We start from the raw sequence: 16769 nt of genomic DNA on the forward strand, positions 1-16769 counted from the left end.
GGGGGTTCAGAGAAAGACGATAGGGCCTGATTAAGAGAGTGTTTGGCTAAGAGAACTTGAACAGGGTGACAGGCAGTACATAGAGAGGGGCGGGAGCAAAGAAAGAGAGAGACCTGAACATATGGGACTTTTGACCACTTGTGAGTTTGTTGACAAAACTTGTTGAGGTCGTGGAGAATGCTAATATTAAAAGTGCTATTTTCTGGCTAGCGTGTCTCATTGTCCAATTGGTATTGAGGCCAGACTTCGTTACAGAAGAAGACCAGTGCTTAGAGCAGAGATAAGGAGCCAAACCCCATTCAGTAAGGTTGGCCAGTAAGCACCCCAAATGTCAGTCCTTAGGGGGCCCTGGACTGGGGGCTTCCATAGTGTCTCAAACTGCAGGAGTTATGGGCAGAGGAGAAGGGCGTCCCCTGGTCCCCATCCGCACATGTCAGACAAGAATGGTCTGATAACCCTGAGGGCGTCCCCTACAGAGCTAGGCACCCAGGAGGAGAGTCCGCAACTCTCCGGACAGGAAGGGTCCCCGGCACAGGCCTGCAGCTTTACCAGGCAGACAGGGACCTTGGATCAGTGAGAGACACAACAGAAGCCAAGGACGGGGAGAGACCTGGCCTTGTGGCTGGTAAAATGGAGGTCAATCCAGGAGGAAGTAGATTTCAGAACAGCTCTGGGAGCAGGCGCTGCAGAGCCACAAACACACAAACAGGTAGAAAAAGCTCAGACACTCTTTGCACTCCAGTCCACTCAGAAGGTGCAGTGACAGTCAGGCCCAGGGCCAGAGGTTCTGTTAGCAGCAGGCATCCCAGGAAGTAAACACAGAGACAAAAGGCTGGAGGCCACGTGAGAGAAGATAGACACAGAGAAGTAAGATGGACAAGGGAGACTGGTCTTATCGTCGCACCCTTTCAGGGGAAGGCAGTTATTTCCAGCTCCTCTTAGCACTAGAGCAGCAGGATAAACCCCTGCTGAGGTGGGTGGCAGCTGAGAGGTCCTGGTCCAAGGGAAGGGGGATGGAGGAGAGAAGGGTGCCCCAATCACCCAAGGGTGGGCGGGGGCGCATCAAGACACCTCTTCCTCCTCCCGGGTTTCTGTACCAAGATGAGAGGTGAGAAAATGGAGGTGCAGAACGGAGATGGAATTCAGCCAGGACTGTGAAGTTGAGAAAGAGTTTATTGAGGGAAAGAACTATCAGGAGGGAGAGGAGAGCAGAGTAAGGGACAGGAGCATTTTGAGCTCCCGGGCGGGTTCCAAGACCCGGGTTGCTGCCCCAGGCCCAAGATGGTAAAGATGTTGCCGTCACCATTGGATCCACAGGACTGTGTGTACCCCCAGCCTATGATCTTCCTGCATTCCGCATCATTGCCTGTGGCTGCGTGCGTCTGAAGAGGGACTTAATGGATTCGTAGCAGACTTAGGGACTTGAGTTGGGCCGGGATGTCTTATGGATGCACCATTACATCTTGATGTAATGCACTCGTACACATGAGTGTCTCTGGATTATTTTCTCTAGTCAATCTGTCCTAACACACCTGTTAGGTGCTTCCCCACAGTGCCACCAGGCATCCTTTGCAGAGAGGGGGTCTACAGCAAAAGCCCCCGCAGCACAAGGAAGATGAGCACCGAGATTCGCGGTGCAAGCCCGAGCCAGGCTACATTTGGAGTCAGTCTTGGACTGCGCACTTGGGAACAGCGTGGCTGCGGTGCAGTGACTGCTTCACGTGGCTCCTCTAGCCATAGTCTCTGTCACTCCCCCCAGAGGACTTGTTCCTCATATGTCTGGGTCAGAGAAAGTGGGGGAAGGTACTGATGGATGACCGGTTCTTCGACATTCGACAATTCACACACCTCGTTTTGACTCCCTCCATACAAAACCCTCCATGTCACATCGCCGATCCCAACTCCCTCCGTGTGCCCCGTTTCCCTTCCCTTCGGAACTCTGCCCGTGGTCAGCGCCACCCTTTGATCGCCAGTGGCTGAGGACTCAGGGCTGTGTCCCTCCCCAGTGCGACTGGGCCCCTTAGAGACAGAGCTGTTGTGTAGCTGAAAACCCCGCCAAGCCAGTCTCGAGCCAACCAGGAAAGGGCTGTGCAGCCGTAGGAAGCATCCTCCGCATCCTCCTCTCAGGTGCTGGCTGTGAACCGCTGACCCTTCGGTCAGCAGCCGTGCTTCGGAAGCTATTAGATGGTGATGGGTTTGGTCTGGCGGTTTCCGAAGGGAAACGCTCACACTCGGGAAGGGGCATAAACAACGGATAATCATAAAACAAAGCACTGACCCAAAAAAATGACGCGAGAAGAAAAAAATCTTTTGACAATGTACAAATCGAAGGAAAGAGCCCGACCCTTGGCTATCCCAGCAGACCCAAGCAAAGCTTCAGTACTGTGTGTCTGGTCAGCCAAGAAGCAACATGGATGGGAGTAACAGAGAGGAGAAGCCAGGAGAAAGGTCAACCTGTGGGGCACGACCCCTTTGGGTCACCAGGGGTCACCCAGCTCATAACAGTAGCAAAATGACAGTTAAGAAGGAGCAACGAAAATAATTTTATGAAATACCAAAAATAGACTTTGGGGCCAGGGCGTGGCGCCCCCTCAGACTCAGCCGGAAAACACTCCTAAAGGCCAACAAACAGTCCTTGAACTAACTACAGGCTTTTCTTTGTTGTTGTTTTTGTCATTGGCTCGTTGTTTTGTTTTCTTGTGTTGCTTTGTTTTGCTCTGTCTTGTTTTTGTGCATGTTATTATCTCCGCAGGTGTGTCTAAATAAGATAGGCTGGATGAACAATCTGGAAGAGAAAACAACTGGACTGATGGTTCCGGGGGGGACATTGGAGAGGGGGGAAAGGAAGTGGTGTTAACAAACCCAGGGATAAGAGAGCAAGTGACCCAAATTGGTGGTGAGGAAGGTGTAGGAGGCCTGGTAGGGCGTGATCAAGGGAAATGTAACCAAGAGGAATTGCTGAAACCCAAATGAAGGCTGAGAATGATAGTGGGACAAGAGGAAAGTCAAAGGAAATAGAGGAAAGAGCTGGGAGGCAGAGGGCATTTATAGAGGTCTAAATAGAGGCATGTACATATGTAATATATTTATATATTATGGGGAAATAGATCTATGTATATATTTTAGGTTTAGTATTAAGGTAGCAGATGGACATTAGGCCTCCACTCAAGTACTCCCTCAACAATGTAAGAACACTTTGTTCTATTAAACTGGCATTCTATGATGCTCACCTTCCCAAAATGATCGCTGATGACAAAGAAGGTGCATAATAAGCAAATGTGAAGAAAGCTGATGGTGCCCAGCTATCAAAAGATATAGTGTCTGGGGTCTTAAAGGTTTGAAGGTAAACAAGCAGCCATTTAGCTCAGAAGCAACAAAGCCCACATGGAAGAAGCACACCAGCCTGTGTGATCACGAAGTGTCAAAGGAATCAGGTATCAAAGAACAAAAAATCATCATTGTGAATGAGGGGGAGTGCGGAGTGGGGACCCAAGATCCATCTGCAGGCAACTGGACATCCCCTTATAGAAGGCTGAGGGGAGGAGATGAGCCAGTCAGGGTGCAGTGTAACAATGATGAAACATACAACTTTCCTCTAGTTCCTAAATGTTCCCCACCCCACAACTATCATGATCCCAATTCTACCTTACAAATCTGGCTAGACCAGAGGATGTACACTGGTACAGAGAGGAACTGGAAACACAGGGAATGCAGGACAGATGATCCCTTCAGGACCAGTGGTGAGAGTGGTGATACCGGGAGGGTGGCGGGAAGGTGGGGTAGAAAGGGGGAACCAATTACAAGGATCTACATATAACAGAAAAGTGGGCGAAGGGAGATGTCGGACAGTGTAAGATATGACAAAATAATAATTTATAAATTATCAAGGAGTCATGAGAGAGAGGGGAACGGGGAGGGAGGGGAAAAATGAGCTGATACCAAGGGCTCAAGTAGAAAGCAAATGTTTTGAGAATGATGATGGCAACAAATGTGCTTAACTCCATGTATGTATGTATGGATTGTGATAAGAGTTGTATGAGCTCCCAATAAAATGATTTAAAACTTTTTTACACATAATTTCTATGTAAAAAAAAAAAAGAAAAATTGTATGGTTGGGGGTCACCACACCCTGAGGAACTGTCAGAGGGCCGCGGCATGAGGAAGGTTGAGAGCCACTGGCAGCCCGCAATGAGGAAAGTCGGGGGAATGTTCTGAGACGCGAGGCTGTCAGCATCAGACCTTTGTCTTTGGGTGTTGCTTTACCTTAGTTTTATTTTAGCAAACAAACATGATCTTGAACTTTCCCCGGCTCTCCTGTAGCGTGCCCTCTGCCTAACTCAGTTGTCTTGAGAAGTGAGGGGTTTTCTGCCAGTGGGTGACCAGAGACAGGTTGTACACTCGCTTGCTCACTCAGACACTCAGAAATCCCCTCCGCGTGGAATCGATTCCAACTCTTAGCGACCCTGAAGAACAGAGCACTCCTGCCCCTGGGCTCCCAAGGCTTTCCATCTCCACGTGAGCAAAGGGCCCCCTCTTCCTCGCAGCAGAATGGATGCCCCTTGAACCCCTGAGCTTGTGGTTAGCAGCTTCATCTCTGAGCCCCCAACGCTCCTCCTGCAGAGGCCAGCTTAGGACACCTGCGGGCACGTCTCTCTGGTCAGTCACCTTGATGGCATCGGCAACAGCTGACCTGCTGTTTCTTCCCATGTCCAGCGGCCAGCCCAGTTCTTCCCGGGACTTCGCGAGCACTAGCTGCCTCAGGACGTTGAAGGGGGGGCGCAGGTTTCAGTGGGAGAAACCCTTAAAGCAAGAGCTGGGAACAATCAGCCCACAGGCCGCATGACACCCACCCACCCACCCAAGCCAAGCTCACTGCCACTGAGAGGAATCCCGCTCTCCGCGACCGGGCAGGACAGGGTGGAACTGCCCCTGGGGTTTTCGAGACCGTAACTGTTTCTGAGAGTCGGAAGCCTCGTCTCAGACCAGCTCTGGTCACAGGCTTCGCCAAGAGAAGCCATTCTGACCAGCTCATTCTCAAAAACCAAACTCACCCGCCATCGAGCCCTGCTCACTCGTGGCATGTGCGTGCGTGCGCACACACACACACACACACACACACACACACACACACACACGGGTTTCCAAGACTGCAACTGTTGGCGGGAGTAGAAAGTCCAGTGTATTTCCTGATGATAGTTTTGAACTGCTGCCCACGGGGATCGAAGACCACTGCGTAACCACTGTGCCACCAGGACTCCCAGCCCTCACGTTGGGGTGCGTGAATTCAATGTTTGATGTGTATGGCCCTCGAATGATGTTATCAAGATGCAAATGGGCTTTGGCAGAAAAAATAAAATCGGTTTCCCCCCTCTTGCCTTACAGGATCCTAACTCGTGAAGGGCGGTGGGGAAGAGAGGAGAGTTTTGAAGTAGATTTTGCTAAAAGAACACCCCCACTCTAACCTGCTGCCTGCAACCTCTAACCTGCTGCCACCAGAGGCGCTTGAGGCAATCCTCCTCGGGAAGAATGGGTTACCAGGCTGCAGCCTCAGCTACGGGGCTGGGTGATCTTCCTCAAAGCTAAGCCAAAACCAAAGCCAACACGTCTGTGCTGACGGCTACCGGCCCCCAGGGTTTCCCAGGCTGGCTGTCACCTTCAGGGCTGCAGGCAGCCTCATCTTCCTCCCATGGAGTAGCTGCTGAGTTTAATACCCCCCCCACACACACACACACCATCCAGTCAGCAGCTCAACCCTCACCCACTGTGTCCCATTTCTCTCTCCTGTAGAACCCCTGGGTCCAGTCCAGGCTGCGGGCTGCCCTCGGCCTGTGGGAGAGTTCATTTTGCTCGAGGGCAGCGCTGGGGGAAGGAGGGCTGGGGGAAGGGTGGGACCTCACCAGCGGGCAGAGGTCCAAGGGCCCGGGACCTCTCTCCTCTGCAGAAAACACCCAACCCCCAGCCTGCAGGCCCCAGGCGGCTGTCGACACAGATGGGCAGGAGATAGATAGGGGCGAGCTGACAGTTGGCAATGAGAAGTGGGTGGTCTGTCGACACAGATGGGCAGGAGATAGGGGCAAGCTGACAGTCGGCAATGAGAAGTGGGTGGCGGGTGGCGCCGGCGTCCGGCACGGTCATCTGAGGGGGCGGCCAGCTGACGACGGCCTACATGTCGTAGAGCCGGAGCTGTTCCTTCAAGTCCCCGTCGGACATCTCGCCGAACGTCTCCTCGTTGTCCTTCATCAGCTTGAAGATGGCGTCCAGCTGCTCTCTCTGCACTCTGCCAAGAAAGGACAACAAGGAAGATGGCGGCCCCCCCTCGCGGTGGGGACACACCGTGGACACGGCCAGCCGGTGACACACCCCTCCGTAGGGCCACGTCTGCTTTCCAGAGTGCGAACAGAGCAACAGCATAGAATGGTAACATGACCACACAAAACCGGCTCCCTCCGTAGAAGGTTCTAAATAGTTTAGAACCTGGTTTTCCCTGGAGGGTTGGGGTCCCCCCTGGGGGCCCTCTGCGGTCCTCTGGGGGCCAGCCTCCCCTTACGTCTCACCAGAGCACTGACGGCACACTACGGGGCAATCCCACGGAGGGACGTGTGAGCTGACGAGGACAGGTTGGGAACAGCTTTGTTACAAAGCGGGAGCCAGCGCCGGCTGGGTTAGTGGGAAGGTGGGTGCCCACAGGGGTGAGGCTGAGCTGAGACTCAGCCTGTGGGGTGTCAGCCAGGGGTGCCCTCTGAGTCTTCCTGTAGGCTCCCGCAGTGAGCAGCCGCCCTGTCCAAATGACCAGCCGGGCGGCCTGCCTGACCAGTGAAGGGGCGGTGGCAGGGAGCATCCTTGGCTGTTTGACTGGCAAAGGGCATGTCCCTGCACACACGCGCACACACACACACACACACACACACACACACACACACACACAGCCAGGTGGAATTCCCCAGCCAGAACCAAAGAGCGTGGTTCTATCTGCTCTGCTCGGTGTCTGTACTCGCCCCCACTGGGCACAGCATCCTGGCTCTCTCTCCCTCCCCAGGTTCCCATAGCACCGCTGGGCACAGGCCACCTTCAGCACCTCTCCAGAGACCCCCCTCTCCCCCTCTCCCTAGCTCCTGTCCCTCCAGCCTTTGCTGCAGCTTCCAGTCCCGCAGCCCCAACACTTGCCTCAAATCTGCCTGGTTTGGCCCAACCTAAAGTTCCCTCTATAAGCCCAGCTCCTCCACCCCCATCTTCCATGCAGAAAAAGGCTGGCATTCACCAGTGCGGCGTCTAGAACCTGATGTGTTCATGGCTCGATTCCCAGTCACTGTCACTGTGCAAGGTCATCCCCAAGGTCAGCTCTCCTGCCAGAAGGGGCTGAGGACAAAACAGTCCGTGGAGCCCTGCTCCCTCCCACGGGAGACGCAGGGTGTGTTCGGAACTCCTGGACAGAGCCACACAACCCAGCCACGTTCTCCCTCAGCGAACACGCACGGTTCCGTGCGTCCAGACAGGCTCTGACTTCACCCTTCCCTGGGGGGCGAGGGCACGCGCGTCAACATGGACAGGAGCTCAAGCCTGAACGGATTTGAAAGAGACTTAGAAAACGAAACAGAACACAAGGGCACCTGACAAAGCCAAACCGAAGAAACACGGCATCTTGAAGATGGTCTACTCAACGTTTATTGGACTCAACAAAGACTGGAGGTACCGCCCCCGAGCACGGGCCCAGGCCGGACCTGTCTGGACGACGAGGCTATTGCTGTTGCTGACTGGGGACATGTGTGATCACCAGTCTGTCTTCTCGGGCGTCAGGTGGCTCGGTGTGGAGGGCGTCGACTGTACAGCTGACTGGCCCCCAGCCCCTGGACTGAAGGGGAAGGCCCGGAGAGGGTCACCAGCAGCGGAAAGTCACATGCTCTCGCTCAGGGACGACACTGACATGCCTGGGCTTTGTTAAAGTTCGAGGAGGGGGGAGATATAAGATCTACCGCTTACCAACAAAGTCTAAGAACTACCAATACGTTTGATATACTGTCAAATGTAAAACCCAAGAAACGCACTTGGGGCCCACTCTGATCATTCCATCGGTTCATGGTGACACTATAGGACAGGGTAGACCGTCCCTGTGGGTTTCTGAGGCCGTAAGTCTTTACAGGAGGAGAAAGACACAAATGTCTCCCAACGGGGCAGCTGGTGGTTTTGAACTGCTGACCTTGCAGGGAGCAGTCCCAACTCGTTAACCCCTATGCAAGCCGGGCTGGCAGTGAGTCTGCTCATCTGGGAAAGTGCTAACTCATCTAAGACGTCCCCCAGGAAAGGCAGTCTCTGAACGGACGGAACGATGACTGCTTCCGCCCAGGAAGGCGGTGATCCTGCTGAGCTGGTGAGTGCATCGGTGGACAGGCCCCTGAGCAACAAGGGCGGCCATGAAGAGAAAACAAGGACCGTGGTCCAGCTCAGCATCTGGCCTGCTCTCTGCAGTCCAGCCATCGGTATGGCATCTCTGTCCCCGACAGCTGAGCCAGTTGGAGAGGAGGAGGAGTCTGCATGCACATTAGCCCCCCCCCCCCCCCATGGGGAAGAAAGATGGACAACTACCTCCACTGAGTGGGCAAGCTCAGGGGGAGCTCTGCCTCATTCCTCTGTCAAAGCGAGCGGGGGTTCTGAGAGGAATGGCTAGTCTGAATCGAAAGCGTCAAAGTCGCTGCAACGGATGATACCCAGGGCGTGGAGGGTGTCCCCGGGTGGTTCAGATAGTGCACGCCCTCTCTTCTGCTAGCCAAAAGGGTGCAGGCTCAAGTCCAGCCCAGGGCACCTAGGAAGAAAGGCCTGGCAGTCTGCTTCTGAAGATTCGGCTGCTGGAAGGCCCCGTGAAGCCCCTGCATCACTGCGAGGCAGAGTGGACTCTGCTGGCAACTGGGTTTCCCACGAAGAGCCAGGTGAGTGTGTTTGGGTGCAGACAGTGCACACATGAGGGCCTAAAGGCAGGCCCTCACAGCCTCCTGCAGCAAACCCTGCACAGCCTCCTGCAGCAGCCTCCTGCATTCGCCCCTTATGAGATCTGTGAGGGTCCTATGCGTGCGTTTGCATCATGGGAGGAAAAAACACACGGTAAATGGTTAAAAAACAACACAGCTAAGCCCAGGGTCGTCTGAGATAAGCCTCTTGAACCCTTTCCTCGGAGCCAAGGGAACCAGGTGTGAGGCAGGGATGTGAACATCTCTACAATGTTCATCTCGAAGAGTCGAAGGAAGGTACTGTCTGGCCCCCCAGAGCCTGCTTGCAGACCTGCCCTCTGGGAGGATTCCACTTTGCTCTCTCTAGCTTTCAAGACGCCCAAAGGGAAAGGCTTTAGAGGAAGCTAGGGATAACTTCGTGATTCTTCGGTTCTGTAGAGAGAAATGGGAGAAAAAAAAGGTAACTTGTTGTACTTGTTCCATCTTTTAAGCACCGTGGGAAGAGAGGAGAGGGGGACAGGGGCGGGGACTGGGTGAGGGAGGAGGAAGCTTGGGATTGCAGAAGCCACAGGATGCAGGAATGTAGGTTTTTCTGCACACACAGGATTTTAATTCTCATTTCTTGCAGCAAGTTAGTCTGCTCCATAAAGCTGGCTGGGGCTGGCAAGCTCCCCTCAGCCCATAGCTCAGTTCCCCAGGGCTGCGGTTCGCCCCTCTGGGTGAGGCCAACAGGGCGCCTGCCCCTTGCCAAGGCTAGAGGAGCAGGGAGCTCACGCTGCTGAGTGAGCAATGGGTCGCGGGCATCCGGGCTTGTCCTCTGGCGCCCTCTTCTGGAGTGTCAGAGTAAGAGCATTTCTCACAGGTGCTAGAAACAGTCCAGTCCAGCGGGGAGCATCCGCCTTCCCTGAGACAGCATCAAACCCTGTCTTCTGGAGCCAAGACCATTTCCAGGAAAGGATAGTCCTCTTACAGGCCACCCTAGGGCTCTGGGTCCCTGGCCCATCAGGGTCAGGCTGGTCTACAGCCCTGGGCAGAAAGGTGGGAGGGGCTGATGCCATAAGCAGTGAACAGATGGACGGTCACGCTGTTGTTCCTTCCAGCCAGGCCTTGCCAGCCTCGCCAGTGAGGGGAAGGGCTCCGCCCTCAGAGCTGGGGTGGCACCCCCTGGAACAGCTACACTGTCCCCACTAGACCCTGTTCAGGATGGTGGCACTATGTGCACTGAGAAAAGAGGTGCCTGGAAGGCAGGTGGGCAGACGGGGTCACCGCCAGGCCTTTTTTATGTGGCACCTCTACGTTTGCAAATGGGACCACTTTCTGTGTCTTGGGCGCAGGAAACCGTTCTGAGGATGAGATTTCTCAAAAGGATTGTAAGGTCCCCACTTTCTTATCTGGCCTGAAACCATGTGCACGGAGGTTCTGGGAGACTGGGCAGACGGTCTTTGACATAGATCTCTGAGCAAGCCCAGGAAGCAAGCACTCTGGATCTAGGCTCCAGAGACTGAGCCTGACCTCAGTATAGCTTTAGGGATGGGGACTTGCCGTACTTCTCTGCAAACTGGTGTGCAGCTTGATGGGGGTTGCCCTGAGGGCCAGGAAGGCGGTGGGAAATAGGTCCAGGTTTGCCCAGGGATTCTTTGCAGGAGAAGGGCAAGAGCCGCCCTCTCCCTGCTGTGCTCTTGGTGGCTTGGCGATAAGCTACAGGTGATTCTGCTTCCCACCAGCCATGGGGCGACCCTAGCACTCGCCAGCACCCCTGACCCGTGCGAACTATTGCGCTGTAGATGAAAAGACCAAGCCAAACAGACGAGCCTCTGCAACCCCAAGCACCAGCATTCCAGGGACAAAGGCAACCACACAGGGCAGGGCAGGGCCGGGCCCATGCTGGGCTGAGCACATGCAGGGCGGGAGGGAGCAAGTAGGTGTCAAGGGCACACACATGCCACGGAACTGCAGGGAGCATGCTGGGTTGGCAGGAGCGAAAACACATGAACTCCTGCTGTCACGCCTCAAGGACAGGAAGTCCACCTGACCCTCCTTCTCGGCCTGGGGATGGAAGGTGACTGCAGGTGAAGGAACAAGGATGCCCTGTTCCTCCAAGGGGCAGCTCCTCACTTGGGCACGGCCTCCATCCCTCAGAATTGAAAAGTAGAAGTCGGTAGCTCAGAGACCGGGGAGTGGGGGGCGGGAGGGGGGGCAGCCAGGCCATCCTGGGCCCCAGAGCCTCTGCTCTGCCTGAATATCGCAGGAGGGAATCTCCCTCCCCCGTTTCCCAGCTCAGTGGAGTCGCATCCCACCCCAGCTTGGCCTCTGGTTCACCACCTGTCTTGTCCTGGGGCTCTGTCTCCTCCAGGGCACAGTGAACCTGAGCAGATGTGACAAGGGCCAGGAGAGGGGCTGCATGGCAGACTCCAGCCCCCCTACCCTGCCCCCCACCCAGGGGTTGCCAACTGCACCAGTAAGGGCCGGGTAGTGATTAGTTTAGGCGTCACGGGCCGCAAGGCCTCAACTCTGTCACCATAACACAAACGCAGCTGCAGAAACAGGGACAGCAGTGACCGCCCGCAGGTAGGCCAGATTAGCCCTCGGGCCTTGTATGGAGTTTGCATGCCCTGGTTATCACAAAAGCTTGCCTGTGCCACAACTCAGGGGCACAGATGGTTCTGGGGGATTGACCCTGTGCTACTTCTCAGGGCCAGAGCAGCAGCGCCAGCCTGGGCCACACCACGACCCCCACACCCCTCACCTAACCGGGCAGCATCTGCACTGGACAGCCCAGCCCCGGCTAGAGGCCCCGCCCAGCCATTGCAGTTCTCCCGAGCCTCACCAGAGGGAAGCAGAGCCCACCCGCCGCCCACTGGACACACGAGAGGGGCTTCTGGGAGTTTGAGCAGGAGGCGGGGCTCAGGGGCTATTAATTGGTTATGGAGGGGTGGGGGAGGGGAGGTTTAGACAGCTGTGCTGGGGACGCATTAGCACAGGATGAGGGAAGCTAGTCTAGGGGACCAATCTCCTTACCAAAAGAATTTGCAAGGGTTTTTGTGGCTCAGGACCTAGGGAACTGGCTACAGGGAAGTGAGGTCCGCGGTCAGCTCAATCCTGCAACAGAAGGGCAGCACACTGGGTCACAGCAAGAGGTGGGCCGGGGCGGGGGCACTGGCGGGGCGCCTTCCACAGAGAGTGGGGCAATCGGAAGGAGCCAGCGCCCAGGCGCCCAGCAGGGTGGCTTGGATTCCCCGGAGCAAGTGTCTGACTTAGGGTCCTTGATGTCAGCCTTCTGAAACAATAACCTGCTAGGCTGATGGAGGGTGGGGGTGGGGAGGGTTTGCTCAGAGCGTATCCCTGCAGCCCCTTCAGACGCAGGCTTTGGGGAGAGGCCATCCAGGGGTCCGGTGTGGCTGGCCAGCCTGGGTGCACAGGAGAGGGGCTGGCCTCAGGCCCATCACCTACGGTCCCCAGCCACCCTCACAGGCCAGACAGAAATGAGCAAACAAGCCCCGGGGGCATTGCAGGTGGTGGGTGGGGGCGGCTGAGCCCCACTGAGCGGAATGCAGGCAGGCGGAGGAAGGGTGGGGGGTGGGCAGGGAGCTGCTGGGGCGACGGTGCCCGGATGAATGTGAGCCTCCGCATTGTCCCCGCTGACAAATTGGTTTTGTCATGAACTCGTGGGAGGGAGTGAGCGAGTGGACCTGCTGGGGCTTCTTCCCTGGCAACACAAAGCTTTTCCCAAGGTGGGGGAGGGGAACCCGCAGAAGGCTCCTCCCACCCCCCTATCCCAGCTATCCCCCCCACCCGTGGCTCCCCAGGGAGGCTGGGCTCGGCTTCAAGATGATGGCTGTGTGCATCGTGTGGCTTCTCATTCATAGGGGGCGACCCTACAGGACAGGGCAGAACTGCCCCACTGGGTGCCCGCGGGCTGTCCTCTATAGAAGCAGCTGCCACGTCTTTCTCCCGTGGAACGTGCGCGGTGGGCCCCCTCTCCCGGCTTGGGGTTAGCAGCTCAGCACTTAAACCCTGCGCTACCAGGGCTCTTTTTGGCTGAATTACCCAAAACCAAACACAGTGTCCTCAAGTCGGTAGCGACTCAGCGTGACCCTCTAATGCCCTAGAGGTGAACCGCTCCCTATAATCTCCCAAGCTGGACATCTTCACAGAAGCCGGCTGCCTCACCTTTCTGGTGTGTTCGAACCATCAACCTTATGGCTAGCAGCCCAATAATGCCCAAGCCACAGCGCCACCAGGGCTCTTTGGCAGAAGAGTAAACCACATTCGCTGCCACCAGGTCAGTTTCCGAGGCTGTCCATCTTTTCGGGAGCAGACAGCCTCCTCTTTCTCGTGCGCAACAGCTCGTGGGTTCGCACTGCAGCCCCGGCCTAACCCACGACCCCACCACGGTTCTAGCGGGAGCTCAGCCCCAGGAGGAGGGCTGGGCTGACGGGGGCTTGGCCTGTGGTTGCCCCGCCTCCGCCTTTGCTCCTTTGCGTACCTTTGCTCCTCGCGCAGCTCCTCTTTGGTCATCATCTGCTTGTACTGGTTGCCCCGCAGCTTCCCGGGGCTGTACTTGAAGGAGAAGGTGTCACCTGCGTGAAGAAGGGCGAGTGAGAGGCCCCTTCTGGAGGTCAGAGAGGGCAGCTGGTCCCTGCACGCCCCCAGCCCCAGGGCAAGCATTTTCCTCTCCATCGGGGTACCTGGCAGCCCCCATTCCCGTTCCTTACACCTGACCTGGCACAGTGCACACCTAGGAGCAGAGGCCACGGGGCTCTGTCTGAGCATCAGGGCACACCATCTGTCCAAGTGATTCACCCCCTCTCCCGGGTCTCAGGTCTAGTGGGCACCGTGCCCCTGAAACAGATAGACTGGGCCACACACCCAGAAAGCCTATCCACCCACCTCCCGGCCTGAGAAGGCGGGTCTAGGGGTCCAGAAATCCAAAGTCTGGGTGGTCTGAAGGCAGAAGTGAAAGGTCAGATGGTCCCTCTCTCTCACACACACATACACACACACCAGAATTAAGTCTATTGCCATTGCTATGAATCTTTGTGGGGGCACACAGCCTCACCTTTCTCCCACAGAAAGGCTAGGGGGCTTGAACTGCCCATTCTGTGACTAGCAGCTGAATGCTTAACCCACTGTGACCCCAGGGTCCCTATGCACACACACACATACAGTGGTTGCGATGTGAAGACAGAGAACTGGCAGACTGCATTGAGGAACAGGGACCACTTGGGCTGCTGGTCAGTGTTTGAAATCAGCTATGAAATTGGGGGGTAAGGTCACAGATGCCCCCCCCCGAATCTGTCATCTGCCCTCCACACAGCAGCGGGTGGAGCCAGGGGGCACACTGCAGCTGGACAGGGAGGCAGGGCTTCACAGCACAGATCATGCCCATGCTGGGCACTGGGGAGCAAGCCAGCAGGGAGTGGGGCTCAGGGGACACAGGCTAAGGAGGCAGAACTGAGAGGAGGGTCTTAACAAACACTGTCGCCTGGCATAAACTGAAGGCGAGAACCCCCAGCAATAGGGCACAGAAGCACCGTCCTCACCCCAGGCCTCCCAAGTGGGGCCCAGGAGAGGTAGCTCCTTTGGTCCAACTTCCATCCCTCCCTGCAGGAGATCAGTAACCACTGCCCGCCAGATGCTGTTCTAGAAGCACTGGCCTCTCTACACCCCAGTGTCTGGTCTCAGACACCTCCACGCCCTGTTGGGCCACCTGTGTAGTCCAGGCTGCCAGAGAGGCAGGTGAACTCAGGGAGCAAAGGTGGCAGTGTCCCAGAGGGGCTCCCTCTGGCCATGCAGCGCATCCTGGGTGTTGGCTTTGGCTTTGGCTTTAGAACCTGCTTCCCACCCTTCTCCCTGAGCGCCCCCCCAACACACACACACACACACACACACACACACACACACACACACACATTCCTTGGAGACTCCCTCCCTGGGGCCAGACCACAGATACTGCCTCTATGAGATCAACAAACGGGCAAAAAGCCACCACCACCGAATCCACTGCTCGCCAGTGGATGCTAACTCATAGCGACCCAGTAGGGCGGGACTGTGCAGCCCCAGAGCTTCCTGTCTGTGGGCCATATGTTGTTGTTCAAGTGTTGTAGGGCCGGGTCTGACTCCTGGCGACCGTCTGCACAACGGAAGGAACCACCGGCCGGCCCTGCGCCGGTCTCACAGTGGCGATCCCGGGGAGCCCATGGTTGCAGCTCCTGTGTCCATCTAGCCTGTCGGGGGTCTGCTTTCTCCTCTGCCGCCCTGTTTTACAACACGCTGTCCTTTTTCCGCAACTGGTCTCTCATGACCACAGGTCTGCGGCATTCTGGCCGTGCTTCATCCAGGCTGGCTTTGTCTGTCCTTCCGGCAGTCCGTGGCACTCTCAGGATGCCTCACCAGCACCGGCATTCCACCCGAGGCCCTGGGACGCACCCATCCCGGCTAACATCCCACGCCGCTCCAAAGGGAAGCGGTTCCCAGCTGCCGCAGGAGGGGTGACTTCGTGAAATATCGGACCAGGCTCGTTTCTAAGTTGATCGTGTCGCACAGCTCTCGAATGATATTATAATTATCCAGATTGCACTTGGCAGAGAAAATGGTTCCCCACCGCTGCCTTAATCACACGCGGTTCACACGCGGTATCCAAGACAATAGCCCACTGAAGCCAGCCTGCTAGACCCCCGGGGTTCCATGGGTGAGCCCCCTCAAGGCTGGGAGTCGGGAAAGGAGGCTGCAGGAACCCAATCCAGGCTCAGGCAAGTCACTCTGGCAGAGGGCTGGGGCCCATGGATGCTGAGGCCACTGATGCGGGAAGTCCCTCTACCCCGGCCACAACGGCAGGAGCAGAGCCCATACTGGGTCAGCAGCTCAGATGAGGAGGGTGACACCTTTGTCATCTGGTGGGGGGGCCCTAGGCTGTATCTGGAAGATACAGTGTCAACTCCCCCATCTCTGCCTGACTTGGGGGTGTTGGGGGGGAGCCCCCACGTCACTCACAGGATCCATGTGCAAGGAAGGATTCCTGGGCTCGAGTTCAGCGGTCCTGGATGCAGTGCACCCCAACTAGAGGATGAACTGGGGGGATGAGGTCCCCCTGTTGGAGGGTGCCTCAAGCCCCTTTCCAATCCCTCCCCAGCCCCATTGCCTGCCAAGGGCTCAATCCTCCCCCTTCTTCATTGTGACTTCAGGAGGAACCCACGCTCCCCAACCCCCGCCCCAGGCCCCACCATCCAGCCTACTCATGCACCCCCCTCTCCGCTGCCTCGGCCAGCAGCTGATTTGAGAGGCAGCGCAGTCTGGCTGGCCGGAGGGCCTCCCACTTTCCACCACCCCCCACGCCGTCTCCACTGCACCCATGCAGAGTCCTTGCTCGGAGCCCTTTGGCTTTTTAGTGTTTTAAGGACAGACCATCAGAGGATCACAAAACCCAGGCCCGATCTGCCTCAGGCCCCGGGGGACGGCAGCCATCTCCCTCTCAGGCGCCCCTGGGAGCCAACAGCTCTTCCATCAGCGGGAGCCACTGGGAACACAGGCGTTTCCTCTTGGAAGCCTTTGGTGGGAGGTTTTGTGAGGACATTCAACCGCACGCGCGTACACACACACACACACACACACACACGACACAATCCAGACTCCTGGTTCCCACCCCCACCCCCGCCCTCCCAGGCTGTCACCTCAACAGGGAAGCAGGTTGGACACATCTTTCTCCCAAGGGTCGACTGGTGGATTCAAACGCGGATCTTTCCCTTAGCAGCCAAGTGCTACCTTACTGCACTACCAGGGCCCCTTGAGAAGACAGTCAACTCAAATCCAAGCCCCCTGGAACCTTCAGGG

The 16769-nt window shown here is 56.6% G+C and overlaps 1 protein-coding gene across 3 annotated transcripts in view; it reads right to left on the bottom strand.

Annotated features, from left to right (window-relative positions):
• Nucleotides 1–1085: 1085 nt before the first annotated feature.
• MXRA7 (matrix remodeling associated 7) overlaps nt 1086–16769 on the bottom strand; it is a 35063-nt gene continuing 19379 nt past the window's right edge. Inside the window, exons 3-5 of one of the 3 annotated variants that reach the window (XM_075562264.1) lie at nt 13426–13519; nt 11958–12038; nt 7640–9371 (exon numbers count right to left, since the gene is read on the bottom strand). In XM_075562264.1, the coding sequence (XP_075418379.1) occupies nt 12005–12038; nt 13426–13519 (128 nt within the window). In that variant the 3' untranslated portion in view covers nt 7640–9371; nt 11958–12004. Of the gene's footprint in view, nt 6278–7639; nt 9372–11957; nt 12039–13425; nt 13520–16769 lie in introns of those variants that run through there. The other 2 variants (XM_075562266.1, XM_075562265.1) reach the window with 2 other exon arrangements.

Source organism: Tenrec ecaudatus, chromosome 10 (genome assembly GCF_050624435.1).
Source record: "Tenrec ecaudatus isolate mTenEca1 chromosome 10, mTenEca1.hap1, whole genome shotgun sequence".
Taxonomy (NCBI): domain Eukaryota; kingdom Metazoa; phylum Chordata; class Mammalia; order Afrosoricida; family Tenrecidae; genus Tenrec; species Tenrec ecaudatus.